At 38.0% G+C, this 19909-nt stretch overlaps 1 protein-coding gene across 2 annotated transcripts; it reads left to right on the plus strand.

Moving 5' to 3' along the window:
- Nucleotides 1-151: 151 nt before the first annotated feature.
- On the plus strand, nt 152-19909 carry mtbp (MDM2 binding protein). 2 transcript variants are annotated; one of them, XM_060870421.1, is made up of 22 exons: nt 152-425; nt 530-613; nt 1923-1996; nt 2600-2742; nt 2862-2920; nt 3082-3220; nt 3551-3663; nt 5179-5303; nt 7898-7992; nt 8342-8408; nt 8577-8694; nt 9222-9380; nt 12034-12147; nt 12558-12719; nt 12834-12924; nt 14090-14248; nt 16351-16446; nt 16544-16804; nt 18185-18407; nt 18657-18770; nt 19232-19297; nt 19479-19909. In XM_060870421.1, the coding sequence occupies exons 1-22, from the start codon at nt 362-364 to the stop codon at nt 19512-19514; spliced, it is 2562 nt and encodes an 853-aa protein (XP_060726404.1). In that variant the 5' UTR covers nt 152-361; the 3' UTR covers nt 19515-19909. The 2 variants fall into 2 exon arrangements, with proteins under 2 accessions (XP_060726404.1, XP_060726405.1); XM_060870422.1 differs by having other exon boundaries at nt 12837-12924.

Here is a 19909-nt window from a genome sequence, read left to right on the forward strand (position 1 = left end):
GGTTGTAAATATTTCACTTTCTACTACATAATATAATATTCAAACATGAAAACAATACAGACAAGCATTTTTTTTATTCTTCCCGATCATATTTTGAAGTGACACATGCGTCATCCCGGCTTTAACTAGGGCTGTGTCTTAAATAACTTCTCAACATGCTGTGTAGTTTACTACAAAGTGTGCAAATGTGCACTCGTGCGCCATGCTTTAGCCCTAATGTAGTGCACTTAATATAGGGAGCGGTGAGACATTTGGGATTCGGAACAGAGGAAGGTTTTGCTAAAACGCGGGGAAATTCGGTTTGTTTTTTTCCACATGATATTAACTAAGTGGATTTCTATGAAGTTAATGATCTAGAACTATGGACAGATATATTCTTATTGTAGCAATAAACCAGGAAGCAAAGAAAGAGGGATGTTTCAGCGGTAAGAAGTTATCACCAGTTAGCTAGAAGGCGAATGTTAGCAATTGGCTAAATGTGGCTAATGATGGTATTGATTGTGTTTGTTTGTTTGTTTGTTTGTTTCAGGGATTGAAGCTGCCAAAAAGTTGTATAACAAGCTAAAAGATATTTGCAGGACTAACAGTACGTCACGGATTTCTCCTTTCCCAGGTATTTATTATGTTCTATATTTTACTTGTGCGCCACCTGGCGGTACTTAGATGTATCATCATATTTTCAGACTACATCTGAAAGCAAACATAAATGTTTGTTTTAACATTTATGTTTGCTTTCAGGTGTAGTCTGAAAATGTAAAACTCATAAGTTTGAAGGTGGTTTGAAGTTGAATGGATGGATGGATGACAGACAGACAGACAGACACTGGTAGAAGGATAGATGACAAATACAGTAGAATGCAAACAGACGTAGAAAGTCAGATGGATCAAAAGAGCGACAAGTAGATAAATGGAGAGCGAGTTATTAGTAGAACGACAGTGTGAGTGAAAAATGTTCAGGTAAATTGACAAAGATAAATGGAAAACTGGTCTGATTGATCAGAACTATAGTAATAGTAATCATTATAAATAGTATTATTCTGTAAGTAATAATTTTATAAGTAATTAAAAAAGTGTAGAATGGTAATTTTGCCTTTGTCGAGTCAATATAATTACACAGAGATTCTTAGTAAAGGCGTATTTTATGAAGATTTTAAATGTATACAATAATATATGTATAAATAATAAAACAATCCACCTGTTTGCATGATTTTGCACAATGGGAGGAACACAATAAAATCGAGACACAGGATCAAACCCAGGACCCTGAAGCTACAATGATATCCACTGCAATTGAGCCTTTATTATATGTGCTTTTTGTACTGTCTGTGACTGCACAAGTTGTGCTTGATTACAAGTAGGACTCGTGGCCATGGCATGTCAGTAATTTGTTTAAAACACATGGAAGTTTCATGGACAAGAGCTTTTTTGTGTATTATATGTAATTTCAGCCACTTGATTTTTTGTGTGTGTTTTCATTGGGAGTCAGTAGAAAAGAGCACAAGATACAATAGACCATTTAGTATAATGTCAGTTCAGACAGCATCTGGCCTGGGGTATTGTACTAATAATTTAATATTAAGTCCATAAAATGCTTAAAGTAACAGAGAGAGAATCCTAGAGATACTCTGGTAGTACTTACATTAGGTCATCTTCATATAAAACTAGTCCTGTGATCTGAAACCTGCTGTCATTTTAAATTGAAAAAGACAGTAGAGGAATGGAATTGCATCTTAATCAATATTTTGAAAACGTGAATGTTGACTGTCCCATTATGAAACCATGACACAACCTTTTTATAATAATCATAGAGCTCCTGTCTATACCACACTTTAAGCACCACTGTATTGCAGTACTCTGTCTGTCTGATTCTATTCTCTCACCATTTGTACTGTATTTATCTGTCTGTGTGATTCCTTCATTAGCTTGCTCTCTCAGTGGAACTCCTGCCTCACCAAAATGGTTCTTTGCTATTCAAGCAACTCATGGCCTGACACAGGTTAGATTATCATATATATATATATTTATACATATACAGGACCTCCCATTCATTCTTAATCTAGGTAGATTCAGCCATATTAATGGACACCTAAGATTTTAGATGTGTAGTCTTTTAAAGACACATGGTCTTAAAACATTTCCGTCCATTAACTAAAATGGGCTGTGGTTCATTCTGCAATGATCATCTGCCGCCTTCTTTCAGTTTGCTAGCACAGCTGCCCACAAGACATTTGCACAGAATGCAATTACAGTATAATATGAAATGATTATCTGGTTAGGGAAACTGTTGAAATAAGTTTATAATGTTGAACCACTATATCCTTTATGTTTTAACTCCACTGGCCACCGTAAATAGTGAGAATGAGCTTTGTGTCCATATTTGAGAGTTGAGATCAGTAATAATGCACTTGACCACTAGAGCACTAATGCCCCTTTAACATTTAATGTAATTATAATTATTATTTTCTTTTACTTTTTATTTATTTATTTTTTTTCAATTGTGGTGATGCATTCTTATGATAATGTATAATGTAAATTTCCATATTTTTGTGTTCTTCATGCTCACACTGTTGACCATCTTTCCCCTGTTTTTGTCTGGCAGTTCTGTAGTTCTGAGTGGGATGAGGTGTGTGTGCAGCACAGTGATGGTGAAGAGTCGGTGTTTTCTCCCATGGACAGCTGTACTGGTGCCCTGCAAGAGCAAGAGGAGCAGATCCAGCTGTCTGAGATCACCTCACACACCGAGTGGGTGCTCAGTATTTCATTTATTATTCCATTATACACACTAGCCAAGAGACTGGGTTAAATACATTTGTAGGCCAGAAGTTTAAAATGGTGTTGAAAATGTTGGCTTTTCTTCATAGGATCTTTGAGGAAGCAGCTGAGTCTCTTCATCAGTTAGCAGACAAACTTCCTACTCCAGGTAACAAATACTAAATAAGCCAAGAATTCATAAAGGCGCTTAGGTAAGGAGTTGAATGCTCTGATTAGTTCTCTGGAATTGATGCAGTTCCTTGGAGTAGGTGGGCAAACCAGTTTCTGGAATCCAACCAGTTTGAACAGCACATATTTTGCAATTCACAGGAAGGTTCCTGCTGGATGTAATTCTGCTGTGTGAGGGCGAAGTAGCCATGAAGGACTTGTTGCCCGTGATCGGCTCCCTGAAGCACATGCAAGCGTGGCACTCTGCTCAGACGACCATCGTCACAGAGCACAGTGCAGGGTAACAGATCCACAGTCTATGTTTAAACTGCAGGTCTTGCAGAAACGTGTCTTTCTACACTGTACACATGAGACAAATATTTCTATTCGGAATATTTGTGCTTAATTATTATTAAACTTTAATGTGCCTTTTAATATGCACAACAGCCCCCACCCCTGCCCCTCGACTGTAACACACTAAATAATAAGTAGTAATAAATATTTTGTGTGTATTTAGAACACTGATAACTATATTTGTATTATTTATTGTTATTGATTTAAATCTATTTTAAATACAAAAGGAAGCAGGATATGTGAGCAGAAGTCAGTAAAACGTGTCTTTATTGTTCAGATGGCGAACAGCAGCCTCCTATCTGTCTAGTAGAATGCGTTCTCCCTCTGATGTGGAAAGTTGCATCGATGCCAGTGAGCTTTGGAGAGGGGGACTGCTGATCCGAGAGAAGAACCTGCTATTCTGCTTTTCTTTGCGATTTCACAATCTCTCACAAAGCTCTTTATAAAAAAGCTTGGCTCTGTACTTTGAGTGTTTTTCCACCAGAGGGCAGTCAGAATGTGACCTGTGTAACGAGATGATGAATTTCTACCGTCCGTGCAGCAATGGTGCTATTTATTTAGCCTTTTCCCACGTGTATTTCTGCTCTGCCACTAATATTGCAAACCAGTGGCGGTTCTAGGCCTTTTTTAGGGTGGCTCCAGCCCCCCTGTCTGTGATCTCAGCCACCCTAAAACTAAAAGTATCATTTTTACTTTCATAAATAAACAATAAAAATTACGTTAAAATGCAGGACATGTCGTCGATGGGAAAGAAAATTATTTATTAGTTTGATCCAAGAGCGTTTTTTTTACTTTGCTTTTACGCGCGTGCGTTTTAGTCTTTCAAAAGTGCGTCATCAGCTGTCTGCTTTATTAGAACATAGAAGCACAGGCACGTGCAGCGTGCACGCGCAGCCAGAGCTGGAGGCATTTATCTATAACGTTAATCGGTGGAAAGCCGCAAAGACGGCAACCAAAAGCAGTGAAATTTCACTATTCTTATTACCAGAGTTGATAGCACAAACAAAATATTAATGCAAACAATCCATTCAATACTAAATAAAAATAACATTTATTGATTTGGTCTTTGTCTTGTGAATATTTTTTATTAATGACTGCATTAATTGGACTCACTGTTTGTAGAGAATGCACACATACATGAACTGATTTGATTCAAGACTGGTATCATGCATAAAATTTTGGTGTCCACTTTTGCCATTTTAAATAATACCATAACTTTGATCTTACTATGTAGTCATATAATATATAATATAAAACTCTTCTTGTTTTATATTCTCACTGAGGGCTAAACCCCCTAAAGATAAAATCCTAGAACCGCCCCTGTTGCAAACATTTCTAACCATAAACCAATAATTTGTAAAAAATAAAATAAATAAATAAAATAAAAAGAAATACAATGAAAAAGAAAAAAAATACTTAGACATATTTTAAAAGTAATTTGAAAATTATTTAAAAAATGTTACAATTAAAAATGTATAAAAATGTAATTACTTAAAATTTAAAATAATTAAAATTAGATCAGTATGAATTTTTAAAGAATGAACCTCTGGTCTGAAGGTCAGAGGTTCAGACATTTCTAAAGATTGGTCTTCCAGAGTGCAGATATATTGATAGTAATTCAAAAATTATGTCCAAGTTGCAAAAGCCTGAAAGATTTAGTGGTTTATTGGAATGAACAGCGTTTAGTTACTGGTAAAACATTTACTTTAGACTGTTGCTAATTGCTGTCATCCATGCACGGTTAGTATAAATATATTATATATAAAGATAATGCTTTATGAATCAAAACATAAAGCATTATCTATGGCTTAGAAAAATCACTTGACTTTTTTTTGTTCACTTAGTGAGTTAATGATCTGTGTGGTGATTTGTGTGGTGTTTTTTTTCCCCCCACATGTGTGTTGCAGTTTGTGTCTGAGCTGCTGTTTGAGGGTTTCTGTTTGAAGCGGCAGGTTCTAGGTGGCTGGAGCCACATGTTCTCCTCACACCACGACCCCTGCTGCTTTACTGACCACATGGTTCAGCCTGAGGTAAGTGGTTTTCCTTTCTCTCCTTCATTACTGCGGCCACACACAATTTCAAACAGCCAACAAGGTTGAATAGAGAGAGGTGTAGCAGCAGATGGCTTTCTGCTAACAAATTGTGAATGTTCATCAGACCAAATCCTGTAGCAGGTGTATTCAGCAACAGATCGTACAGGTCCTATTATATAGGATTATTTTCTCACAAAAGTCCAGATATTAATGTACTAACTAGCTGCTAAGGCTGAAAGACCCCCGTGCCATTTTTCTATGCTGAACCATAAGTGATTAGCGTATGGATATAAATAAGATATTTTAAGTGTAGAAAGATTTTTTTAATTTGTTGTGCTTTATATTGTAACTTTAATATTTGCTTTGAATTTAAAACATCGTGAATAAACACATACTTCAGAACATTCTGTTTTTGTTTTTTTCCCATGAATCAATTAAAGCAATTAATTTTTTTATTGTAAACTTTGTCAGTTTGCTAATCAAACACGATAGTAAGAGGGTAAATATAATATGAAAGGGCTACAAAAGTCTGTAAAATATGTCTCTAGCCCTCTAGTTGGTCAGATGAGCTGCCTACAGATAAATAATTCACTTGTGTCTGGATAAACCGAACCAGAAAGCTGTGCTGCTGCGTTACTGAAAACCGTAAACGCTGACAGGTTTATTTTTTTTCCTCTTCCAGAGACATGCAGTAACTTTGTCTCTGCTTCAGTACTTTTTCCTTTACTTTTGGTCCACTGAAATATTTTTCTGGGTTGCATCTGGACCACTGTCCACCAGACTGTCCACAACTTCTTTTTGCAGCTCTCTTTGGTGATCATACCTTTATTTGTTTTACCTTCATACATTAGTATCTTCATTTGGTTTGATTATTTTTGACCTCGTTATTCATGTGGAAATTTCCCTCTTTCTGTCTTTCCCTCTTTTCTCACTCTTTCTTTGGTCTGCTTGCTGTCTCTATCATGCTTTTGCACTTTCATTCTCATCACTAGTCTCTCTCTCTCTCTCTCTCTCTCTCTCTCTCTCCCTCTCCCCCCCGTCATAAAAGCGAGAGTGTAGAATGTAGCAGTAATGAGTTTTTCCACTGTGGATGAATCAGCGGGGCCGCAGACTCTGAAGGAGCAGATTGCACCCTGTGGGCTGTTTACCTAGGGCTCGCCTTGAGCATGCAAGATTTACTGCCCCCTTGCTGATTAGTGCCATTAACTTCCCCTGCTGCTCCCGCCATCTTTATGAGCATTATTAGTGCGACAGGCATTAAAATGTAATTCTTCCATGTATCTCTGTGTTTATGAGTTTGAGGCATTACCTTCCAGATGCTGCTGAGATTACAATGTAGGAGATGATTTCATACAGAGCGAGGAGAGAGCAGGCACGATTGTGAATTTGGCTCAGGCAGTTGCAGAAATTATAGGCAATGGCACTTCAGTCTGATGAAATCTGAAAGGAGAGCATGTTCTTCTATAATCCGGTTTTCGTTGTGAAATAACCCTTAATTTCAATAGTATAATGGGATGAGATGTAGCTGGAGGTGAACACAACAAGGCACTTACTGTAATTTACTTAAATTTTTTGCTCTCTGCTTGCATGGTTTCATTCTCTGTTATCACTGGTGAATTTGGCTGAAGCATTTCCACTACTACGCTACTTACTACTATTCACTTGTAAAGATAAGGAATTTTCATCGGGTTACTGTAGTCTATTTGTAAAAATTCTGTTCTGTTAACAGGAATGCCTGTACACCTGCTCATTCACACAATTATCCATGCTATTAAATAGTGCATAAAACAACAAACATTCAGTGAGCATTAATTTAGTGGGTGGAAACTCCTTATACATAAGAGAGGTGTGTGTGTGTGTACATACATATATATATATACGTATATATATATATATATATAATGTATATGTATATATAATTTATATTTATATATATATATATATATATATATATATATATATATATATATATATATATATATATATATATGTATATATGTGTGTGTGTGGGGGGGGGGTGTTTTGCATTCACCCAGTTATCCAGTTTGCGTTTTCTCACATAAAATGCTGAATAATATTTGTTTCTCACATTTTAAATCTGCTTATCTTCACTTTTTCCTGCCTGCAGCCTGCATCAATTTTACGATCTAAATGAGGGTTTATTGAAGGAGGAAGCCAATACTAACTTATTAAACCCATCAAAACTTCATGAATGTGTAGAGCTGAACTGGGATAGAGCTGACATTTTTAGGAATTCAGCAGTACAGACGGCACGAAGGAGGAAGAGGACTGCCATTGAGAGCCAGCCGAGGGACGCACCGAAGCACATCAATCATTGTGTTATTAGTTTCATAGCCTGCCACATTCAGTATCACTTTCTTTTGTCAACTGGTTTCATGTAGGTTATTTGAACCTGGTCTCCTCAGGCTTTGTCTTTCATATTCTCCAAGCTATTTTTTTCCTGATAGAAATACTGTCTGCATTTGCACTACAGCTTTAACTGTAAAAGCACACACACACACGTATTATTAAGCAAACAAGATAAAATCACGCTCAAAATGATGGTCATAATAATGACGTCTTGCACACAGGTGTTGCACTATTATCAGCCAGTGCTGGAGCTGATCCAGTTGGTTAGAGTTGCAGATCTCCCATTGATTCTTCTTTCCACCACTGAGTTTGAGCTGTATCCTTTCTCTGCCTTTTTTTTAAGTGTATAAATAGTTGAAAAATATGTGGCTTTGTTTTATAATATACATTTGTTTTTAAGTCACTATCTTTATTGAAAATGGATAAAAAGGCACTGTCACTTGTATTTTTTTATTTTTTTATTTAAAAAAAGGTTTCATCTTTGCACTTGATTTGAATTTGGAAAAAAAGCAAACATTCTCAGTAATCCACAGCTTTTATCTAGCTACCTTGTATAACACACGTTCTCTCTGAGAGCCAGTTGTTGCCCAGATGCAGTGTTGCATTGCCCTTTGTCGTAGCATTGTGATATTCATTTCAGTATTTAATTTAACGTGTATATCCAGTGCACTGTCCAGCAAATCTGCCAAAGCCAGGCTCCTGTTAGACCAGCTCAGAGCTCTACGTGGAGAGGTAACACTCTCAAATATGCACTTTTTCCCCCCTCCTCCCATCCAGCTTGTTATTTATTGTGAATTATGACAATTCTTTCTGCCACCATCACTATAGTCTGTAGTGACATGCTGGAGAATCAGAGTGTTCATGTATTGTGTATTAGCATGTTCTTTGTTTCTGTGGCAGGTTGGGGCTCTGTTCTCACTTTCCTGTGTGGTGAGCGTTGAAGCCATTCCTCCAGCTTCCCAGCTCAGTGCCTCCAAATGGAGGGATTTTGTGGGCAAGTGCCCAAAAACCTTCACTGGTAGGAACATCAGGCTTCACTTAGCGTGCTAATAAACAATACTTAATGCACACCTTACACACATCTTATGCCTGCACCTTGCACATGTGGGGAAAAAACAGACTGTAAGCATTCTATATATGATGCTCTAGAAGTGTTTAGATACAGCAAAGCTGGTGCCTGGTGTGTCAGTTTTCTGTAGTCTAAACTGCTGGGTTTTTTTTTGTTTGCTTGTTTTTCAAACAGAAATAACCCATACAAGATCATCATACAGAACAGGCAACCATAAATTATACTCTATTAACTCACACCCCCAACTGCCTAATCACACTGGTGCTTATTGTAGCTCTCCTGCTGATTGAGCAATGTAATTGAATGCACAGTGTAGCGATGACTGAACCTATGTATTATTTCCAAATGCTGTCATTCTATTACTCAAACAAAATAAATATTCCAGTAAACATTCATTTTGATCATGCAACCTGATGAATCTGAATGAATATTCCTGGACTGTCTGATTTATAAGCTGATCAACAATCCTCTCTCAGCTCCTGATGTCAAGGTGAAAGGAGAGAAAGGCCACTATCTTCTTTTGGTTCAGGGGTCAGAGACTGGTGGCTGTAGGGCACGACTGATACACTCTGCCAGTCAGGTTAATGGTGCTGTTCGACTGAGCCTCGCACAAGAAAAGGTTTCGTCATCCTCAGGTAAGGCTGTCAGTTTTACGCATATTTGAACATCTCACCATTTGCCATAATCACATTTGCCATAATTTAAGCTGAGTGTTTATTTTAAATGAGCATGTCGACTTTCAAGACCCTGTTCCCTTTCTTGAGTTTCACCTCGCTGGATAGACTGATTCGAGCTCAAATAAGCACTTGGTACAACCATGGTAGGCAGACTGTCACAATTTACCTATCACAATATCATAAATCTCTATAGATTCTTGTCCTGTTCTTGGCTATTGTAGTTAGAGATACCACTGTATATCCAGTAACAATTTGGGCTGAAGAAATTTACATTTGGCACTGGACATATAAAGAGATTTGCCTTTTTTTTTTTTTTTTTTGGATTGATCGTTAAATTTTTACATTATAGTTTAAAATATGTCGCTTATGTAGTGATTAAAGAAAATGCTATCAGATGGGGATTGGTATCAGAAAAGACAGTGTCATTGAGCCATCCCTAGTTGTAGTTCATCTGCCTCAAGGTTTGACGTGTTGTGCGTTTTTGGATGCTTTACAGCTCACCACAGGTATAATGTTCCTGTGAACTCTCACCAGTCTAGCCATTTTCCTCTGACCTTCCTCATCAGCAAGGTGTCATGTCTCACAAAACTGGAAGCTGCTGTTTCTTTCTTTCTAAAGGTTCTAAAACCCAGGAGATCAGCAACTGTCAAAAACACTATCACTTATTTCCCAGATTGTTTGATGTAAACATTAACTGAAGCTCTTGACCTGCTTTTGTGTAATTGTATGCCTTGACCTGCTGCCACATTCAAGGCTGATTGGATTCTGGAAATTCTGTTGCTGAGAAACACCTAAATTTGCCCTGGTGTAAACATTTAAGCAGAGGAGGCCATGTGAGGGGGGATTCGTCAGGGAATCAACAAAGAGGCCACTTATAAAATCGATACTTTTTATGCTTTATTTGTAAATAATTTAGCTAAATTATGTATGGATTTTTCCCTGTTCCAATATTGAGTTCTTTATGACACATTATCTCAAAGTCCATTTCAAATCCATCTTGTAACAATACAAAATGTGGAAAGGTTCATGTAGGGTGAATACATATAAATGGTATTGTTGTGAAGTGGTTAGACTCTTTTCATTCCTTATTGCTGCAGCACTCACATCATTTCAGCATGCCGTCTCATTAGAGGAGGATTAAAAGCCCTCCACAGTCTTATCAAATCTCACCGCACCTGAGGCCAACTGGACACTAGCAAACACATTGGAGGGATCACCTCCCCAGTCTATTGGTGCTGTTTTCACACAGCACAAAAAACTATTTTCATGCTGTGTGCTCACCATTTATTTCTACTTGTGAAGATTTTGGAGATGATGTATTGACTACATGACTTGCACTTGTCTTTCTCCATCGCTCAGACACAGTGAGAGGGCTGTAGCGTCCTGTAGATAAACCAAGCCTGTGTTGCATCGCTGACTACATCAGCCCTTGTTATTAAGTTTTGTGCTAATACAGCCTTTAAATGAATAATGGATGAATAAATGAATTAAAATCCAAAATTTGATGTGGTCTTCGTTGAGTGCTTCTTTAGTGGAACTTGATCTAAAGGTCTAAATTAATGCTTATAGCCCAAGGTAAAGTACAGCTCATTTAATGCTTGTGTAGGCAGTATTTCTTCACTGATTAGCATTTTATGTGTCTCAAAATGGCAATGGTTTGGTGTTCACTACAGCAGTGAATAGCTCTTTGTGCTTTTGATTTGTGTAAGTGTTAAGATTGCTGCTGGAGATGTTTGTCGAGGTAAATTACTGTTCTGTTCTTTAGGGGAGGCGTGGGTTTGCTCGTAGAGTTCTACTGTAATCAGGAGAATGTTTCGAGCCACAAATGCAACTGTAATCATTTAAATGGGATCCTGGTGTATTTAATGTGTAGAATTGTTTAAGAACAGATTTATTTTTTAGTAGTTGTTTTGGTTTTTTTTGTGTCTTGATGTGTGGAACATGCACATTCATTCAGATGTTTGGTATATATGGGGATGATTCTACAATAAATGTTGTTGAAAATCCCAAAGCCCTGTTTTATACATTTTAGCTGTATATGTTTACTTCTCAAACCTTATGATGAACAAAACATTCCCAATATGTTTTAAGCAGTACTGCAATTCTGATATTGACTCAGAGAAATAAGGCAGCAATACATCCATTTCTAACCAAGAGTGATGCCCAGACATGCAAACTGATCCTTACTGATGCGCTGTGACGTCCTCCCTCTCTGAGAGAAACGCTCAGAAGAGATGTAACTTTTCAGCCAGTTCTACATTATCTTTAAGCACCCACAAAAAACTTTACCTCTTGCTTCCACAACTATTAAATATGTTGATTCATCTTTAACTATGTGCTGAGAATACGCTATTATTCAACAATTGCTCTTAAGCAATAAGAATTTTTTACAAAAACTTGCCTTGACTATAATAATCTCCAGTTTCTTTTTGCAGGTAACTTTGCCTTACTTGTACTGTATCTGAAATGACCGTTATGAACTCACAAACAGGAGTCTGGAGCTAGAGCTAGTTCATTCAAGTATTAACAACAAACTGGCTGCTCTGAATTTGTCTGCGAGAAGGTGATGGTGAAAGTTGTGAACTCTATTAACCTCTCACCCTCTCAACAGGCACAGAGATTGCTGATTGGCTGCACTCTCTTCCCTGTCTCTGTGGAGATGACCTCTTGCAGAGCGAGAGGAGGCTGGCCAGAGTCCAGCACCAGGTCGTCCAGGAATGTGCCCGTAAGTGGTTCCCTAGGCAACCGGAGACCTCTCGCATGAACTCTTGCTTGTACACATGGAATTTCCAGCGTTTCCATTGCACATAAACACACACAACTGAGTACCTGCTTAAAATGAGAGTCCTGTGGCTAGATTAAACAATACATTTTGTTTTTCTCATTAATTGCTTGTGTATTTGTATAGATAGATAGATAATTTTTTTGCTTCACAGCACAGGAGTTCACATAGAAGTAAGCTTCTTTTGCATCTTTTATGCGTCTTAAAGGATATACAGTACCTGCTATCATAAACAAATTTACAGCAAGCATGTAGCAATAGGCCTTAGTCTGGGTCATATTAGGACATGCCTGACGAGGCAGAGAGTAATATGTTGCATTTTGGAATGTGACTCGCTTCTTCGTATTGGACAGGAAGAAGAGAGGAGGCACAGAAGCCTGCAGCTGTGCCACTAAATGACCTGAGAGTACTGCTGCGTTTGGCCAGAGAGCAGTACCTAAAGATGCATAACGTCATGCAGCCCAAAGTATCAAGTGTGCCAGTGGAGAAGGAGAACCACATTTCTGTTAAAGGAGGTAATCATCAGCATGCTGGTGTTGAACCAACACTAAAGGATGAGCTGCCGATTGTTGTATGTTCAGTAGTCTTCAACCTTCAGCCTGAGTTTCACATCTATTGTTTTTCTGTAGCAGACACAAAGCACACTACTCACTCTGAATGGCCAGAGAGAAGCGTTTTGCGGAACTATGAAAACGCACAGAAGGTTCGCCACAAAAACAGGTAAATCTTCATCATTCACTCTTCATCGTTTCAAGGAACATTCTGTTTTTTTGGGTTTTATTATACCACATTTCTCTCAAAACATGCTAGTGCCAAATTTATTGACACCCCTTAATATGTGAAATTGATTTTCTTGGTAGAAAAATAAGCCCAACAACTTTGCTGAGCTTTTCTAATACTTTATAATACAGTATGCACACTGGTCAGTACTAGTCTGTGTACTTTGTTTTGTATTGTCTGCTTGCACTGTCCTTGTCTCGCACTGTTGCACTAGGTTACACATGTTGCACTTTATGTGGCTAGGATTAAAATCCTCAACTCTGTTGTTTTATGTAGCTTTTTTGTTTTATATCAGCTATATATGGTTGAACTGACAATAAAAGCTTCTTGGCTTAAACTAAAGATCACTTTAGAAGTTCCTCCTCCAATTAGTTGCTGGAGTTCTCTTAATTGTTTCTTAAACGATAAAACTCTAGTTTTAATAACTCATCAACCGCTAGTTTATTTCAACACATAGTATTGTTGACTCTATAGTGCACAGTTATATTGGAGAAATAATTTTATAATCATACTATCTGGTGTCGCTCCCATGAAAACGGGTTCCTTTATTACGACTGTTTCCTCTCAAAATGAAAGAGTTTTTCGTTGCCTCTCATCTGCTAATTACGGATAAATCCGTATCTGGGTCCTTGTAAAGCTGCTTTGTGACAGTATTCATAATCTGTAGGATGGAGTTACAGGTGTTGGAGAAGTCCATAGTAATTGCTCCTAATTCTAAGAGGTAAAATGGAAAGCATTATTTGCTTCTACTTTTTCTTAGTGTATCTAATTTGCTGCTTATCAACTGACTGGTGCTTGAGTTCTTGCTTATTCAAACAAAAAAGAAACTTGGGTAGATCTGTGTTTATTTTCTCTTTGTGCTTGTGTGCAGGTTAGGTGAGATGGTTAACTATGTTCTCTAAATAAGTAAGCAGTTTTGTACAAAGAAGCAAGTGTGGGAATGTGAATCCTTTCTCCCTAGTATGAATTTATTGATGGCCTCCCACAAAAAATTTATTCTCTCTACATATATGCTTTTAAGGTGCAATAAATTGAGTTTGGTTTTCTATAGTTGGCACCGTTTGTTGTGGCCTGTACAGAGCAGATCTTCTTACACTCTCTCCAGGTCCAGCCTCTTCAGTAGTGGCTCTTCAGACTGTCTCATGGGCCCTAAAGATGGCCAGAAGAGTGTTTCTGCACCACTGGATGCACGAGAGCTGCTTAAGCACTTCACTGCTGATGGGTTACCAAGTGGAGAGCTACAACCTCTCACTGTCCTCAGAGGGTAAGTCCCCAATAAACTGAGTAAGTCTGAGTCCCAAATAAGTCTGAAAAGTGATCAATATCACACAGATATGCAAGTGGCTATGTTCTGCTGAGGATGTGATCCTTGGAGAATTAAGGTGGAGCACTACTTTTGTTTATGTATGATATAGAGAAATGTTTATATGAACATCTTCATGTATTTATGAAGCTTCAGGCTTTGCAACTGCTGTATGCTTGTGGTTTAACAGCGTCATGACCAGTTTCCTGTAATCCAATCAAGCTAAAGGCTCTAAAACGTTTCTAATTATCAATGTAAAAAGGGTATTCCATGGATAGTTATAGGTAATTAAAAACTTTGAACATTTTCAAACACAATTTGGGGCATTTTTACACTAGAGTTTGGTTTCATAACTCAGGATCTGTTTGATGTTTAGTCAGAATAAAGATCAAATAAGTTATTGTCATTTCACTGATCTAATTTCCATATTTTGTTTCTGCCTGAGTGACTGTACAGATGCTGTCAATGTCAGGTTTGTCAAAAGGTCTGGCAAAAAAGGAGTTTATTTACTTTCAGCTAAAAATATACATTATTTTTATGATCTTTATTTTATTTGTAAATATATATATATATTATCTTTGAGAAGTTTGAAAAGTATGAATTTGCAGTCAGATGACGCAGATGCAAAACCTCTGCTAGATTGATATTAAGATGCAGGAGTGCTTAAAAAGTCAAAAAATGGTCCTTTGTATGCATTTGAATAATGGCTCCAAATAAAGTGATTTTACACCTAAATTAAGTAAATAGCAAATGGTTTAGTGCCAGGTAATAAATAAAATGTCTTATTTGTTATTAAAGAGCTTTGAAGAAACGAACATTATCATAAAAATAATTATCTGGGTATTACTTACTACCTAGCTATCATCAGAGTTAATGTGTGTGTGTGTGTATATATATATATATATATATATATTTATAAAAAAAATAATGATGCTCATGAAGCACTTTATTCGGAACACCATACTGATTCTAGGTAGGACCTCCTTTTTCTCTTTAAACAGCCTTAGTTCTTTGTTTATTTTACAGGATGTTAGAAACCTTACTTTAATTGCATCTCGAAATTCTTGCAGATTTTTCAGATGTAGTTTCATGCTGTGAATCTCCCAGTCTACCACATCCCAAAGGAGTTCTGTTTGATTCAGATTTGGTGACTGCGAATGCCGCTGAAGAACACTGAACACATTGTCATTTTCAGGAAACCAGTTTGAGAGACTTTTGCTTTGTGATATTGTGGACATGAAAAGATGCCCCTCATCAGCAGCAATGCTCATGTCTGTGCATTTGAGTGATGATTGATTGGTATTAACAGCCCAAAGTGTTCCCCACACCATTACATCACCTCTACCAGCCTACACTGTTAATACATGGCAGTTATACATTAATAATATGGCAGGTTGGGTTCATGGATTCATTCATGCTGCTGTTGTCAAATTCTGAAACTACCATCTGAGTGGCTCAGAAGTAGAGATTCATCAGAACAGGCTACGATTTCCTAATCTGCATCTGTCTGGTTTTGGTGAGACTGTGTCCTCTGCAGCCTTTTGGTTCTTGGCTAACAGAATTGAACCCCACATATATGAACTACTACAATGATTTCAGTGTTATAAAGTTTGTAAGAAATAAATAGGCTAAGATTCTAAAGGTTAAGACCTCAGATGAACCCGTTATTTAAATTCCTGACTAACTAGCTTTCTCGATTGGTGCGTCTCAGGCAGATGGCATGGCAGCACATAATGTACCACAACTAGAATAATCTGTTCTTGCTCTATAAGTCAAAAGGATTCAGCAGGCACCTTTAAAACATCCACTTAATGCCTCCATCTGGCTGCCTGTACGCCTCTCTCATCGTACTTTATGGCCCCTTTGTCACTCTGCCTTTTGTTGTTGTATCCTTAACAGACTGTTGATGTGCAATTACAATCAATTCCTTGTGATTTACTTGCAGTAAGTGACACTCATATACTGTAAGTGTTTCATGCCGGTGTGTTTAACTGCATCTAATGTAGCCTAAGTCTAAATGGGACACCTTATACTTTGTTGATGTTTTCTTACAACATGTGTAGGGACAATGTGTTCCAGCTGTCTCCTGATGTCACTCCACGAAAAGTGACCAAGCTTCCGTTCAAGCAAGCGGCCAGCACCCACTACCATGGCATAGAGTGAGTGTAAACCCATGGTTATACCATCAAAGACCATTCATTCACTTCATCCAGCAGCGTTGTTTCTTAATATTCCTGACTGTGTTTGTTTGCACAGGTTTTGTTTGGATGAGCAGAAGGCTCTGGAGAGAGACTGCAGATTTGCACGCATGCAGTCGCGTCTAATCCGCTTCGAGACCCAGACTACGTGCTGTAAGGAGCCGTGCCCCATGCCGCTGGCTCTGAGCCCCATGCTCGCACCTACTCCATCACCCTCTGAACTTGGCAGCATGCTGGATGGAGAAGCTGCACACGGCGAACCACCTCGTCCCAAACGACGGTCCCGTGAACCAGACACACACAAACACAAGCAAAAAAGGTCAGCATTTTCAACATGGATCACCCTATAATGATTAATTAATTACAATGATGGCATTAGTCACTTGTTGAGCTATTAACAGTTTTGCCAGGGCAATTATTTTTAACAGTGCTATTAAGGATTTACTTGTGGCGCTGAATAGCAATCAATGTAGTGGAATGAATCTGTTAGGGGACTTTCCATAATGGTGATTAAAATCTCCTCATTTGTTTTTTGCTAAAAGCGTTCACAGGCTTTTTTGAACACATTCAAGTGTTGTCTCCTTATCACCCTCGAGAAACATTTTCCCACCCACTCACACCTATTTTTAGCATTCATAGTAAAATCTTAGATATTCATTGGATGCATTTAGTTACGGGAACAGGAGATTAACCGTCAGTACTTAAAAGGAGTATTGAATATTAAATTGTATGTGTATTTTTGTGTGCTCAGAAATGTGCTTTCTTTGTAAATGCCGTACACATAGCTCATCACAGACCATTTGTGTTTAGTCTGTGTTGGTGTGCTTATTTTATTGATGCTCTCATAATGGTCTTTTATATTCCTCTTGTGTCCACATTATATTTTGCACTGATTTATCGAAATGCCGTAGTGATTACAAAAACATTAAGGCAATACCAGTGACCTGTCCATGCAGACAAAGCACTGTTGTATTTTAAGGTCATATGAAATTGGTTTAATAACTACATTAGCAAATTTAACTGACATTTTTATTCAAAATGAATAGCATCTGAGACCGAACACAACCGAGAATATAAGGATTAAAGAGGTTTTGCCAGTGACTTCTGTGCTGGTCCCAAGCCCGGATAAATAGAGAGGGTTGAGTCAGGAAGGGCATCTGGTGTACAATGCGCAGAACTAAAACGTGTATGGTCAGTGGCTCAAAGGAAAGGTGTACAAGACAGTAGTGAGGCCAGCTCTGCTGTATGGGTTAGAGACTGTAGCAGAGACGAAAAGATATGAGGTAGAGAGGGAGGTAGCAGAGATGAGGATGTTGAGGTTCTCTTTAGGAGTGACGAAGATAGACAGGATTAGGAACGAGCACATCAGAGGGACAGCTCAGGTCGGCTGTTTTGGTGACAAGATCAGAGAGGATAGATTGAGATGGTTTGGACATGTACGGAGGAGGGAGATGGTTATATTAGTAGAAGGTTGTTGGAGATGGAGCTGCCAGGTAAGAGGTCAAGAGGAAGGCCAAAGACTAGATGTATGGATGTGTTGAAAGAGGACATAAAGTAAATTGGTGTGAGAGTAGAGGATGCTGAGGATAGAATTAGAGGGAAACAGATGATTTGCTGTGGCGACCCCCAACAAGAAAAAGCCGAAAGTATAAAAAGAAGAATTTTCTCTATCAAGTGTGTTTCTATGAATTTTGAACAGGTTGTCCAAGTCAGAGAGCAGTGACTCTCTGGGGTCTCAGTGCAGTGCAGGAAGTGGGACACACCCAGCCGTGAGAGCTCTGCAGCAGCATCCAGGCCGTTCTCTCTCCTGCTCCAGCTCAACCAGGCGCACCACTGTTGGAGCTGAAAGTTTCAGTGAGCCTCCAGCCAGCCAGAAGTCTAGCCAGGGCCAAACCGAGTCACGCTCACAGAAACACAATCGGGTGAACACACACACACACTATACACACAGTATATTTAAAGCATAATGTTTTAATTTTTGTTACACGGAATATTCAGATTTAGACATTTTCAATGCTGATAGAAAGCTATGGACAGCTTTACACCTGGTCTCGGTCAGTGATGAGTGGGTGTGAGAGACTCTTCTGTACAGCAGGAATGTAGGCTTTTTTGCACAGTTTGTGTACACTTGTCATTTACGTCTCTCTTAAATGTTTGTAATTCTCCACCAGATGCTGAAGGAGGTGGTTGCGAAGACACTGATGCAGTATGGTATCACCAGTGAGCACAAGTGCTTCAAGGCCTGCAATCAAAGACTTTTTGATGTGTCAAAGCTCTATCTGAAGGTATATGATGGAAAAAAGCTGAGTAGGTGCAATAGAGGTTGTAGGCTGGATTAGTCAGACACGTGCAGTGTGATTGTTGTCAAAATTTATCAGTGCTATGAGTCAGTGTATTCCCTACTCATTTATTAGGTTCTGTTATGTACAGAGTTTCCATTCTCTTTTAGAATTATGGGAAAATATGATTGAGTTGTTTGCGTAAATTACACTACCTACACAAGCGAAAGCACATCTTTTAACACCTCAATGCTTAATAAAGATTGGATATACAATCAAAAGATCTTTTATAAGCAATGCATCTAAATGGTGAACTAAGTGGCACTGTGACATTTCTGTCTGAGAAATTCAGCATGGTTCTGACATTTCATAGTTTCTACACATTTTCCTAACCAAGACATTAGCATCACCATCTTAACCTTTTATTCAGAAACTTAACTTATTAATTGTGGTCTTGTTTGGGACAGGACCTGAAAACATCTCGAGGTCTCCATGAGGAAATGAGAAAAGCAGCTGGTCGAAATGCTAAGCAGGTAACATTTTCAGATTCCTCAAACTTACAGGTTTATATTTAGCTAAGCAAGGGGGGTTTTTAAAGCTCACCAGATTACTTGTAAAAGACAAAACCTTTTTTTTTTTTTTTTATTTGTCTAAGCTAAATGCAGTTCAAATGTTTTTCTGATTACATTATCATTTTATTCCTGACCTCTGCAGGTGATCGATTGGGTTGTGGAGAAAGCCAAAAGATGATGTGTGCATCAAGGGTGTTGTACATGTGTTTACTTCTTTTGCATTATATAGTGTCTGTGTGGATTAAAGTGGGTTTTATTTTACAGATTATTTTGCCTTTTTTTGTCTTAAAATCAGTAATGCACTTGTTTATCTTGGTACTTCAAAACATGTTTAAAAGGGCTGTCAAACTTTTTTATACTCTGATGTTAGATATTAGATGGAAGTCGGCCAAAATTATTTTGGCATTTGAGTGCACTTTGTTTATTTTATGGACATAATTCAATATTCAGACTGCAAGTTCATTAGGCACAGTACGTACATGTATTTATGTACTGTATAATATCATTCACTAATTGAAGCCATTAAATCTCCATTTACCTTAACTTATGAATAAACTCATTTCTGCACTTTTA

The sequence above is a fragment of the Tachysurus vachellii genome, chromosome 5 (assembly GCF_030014155.1).
Source record: "Tachysurus vachellii isolate PV-2020 chromosome 5, HZAU_Pvac_v1, whole genome shotgun sequence".
NCBI classification, from domain to species: Eukaryota; Metazoa; Chordata; class Actinopteri; order Siluriformes; family Bagridae; genus Tachysurus; species Tachysurus vachellii.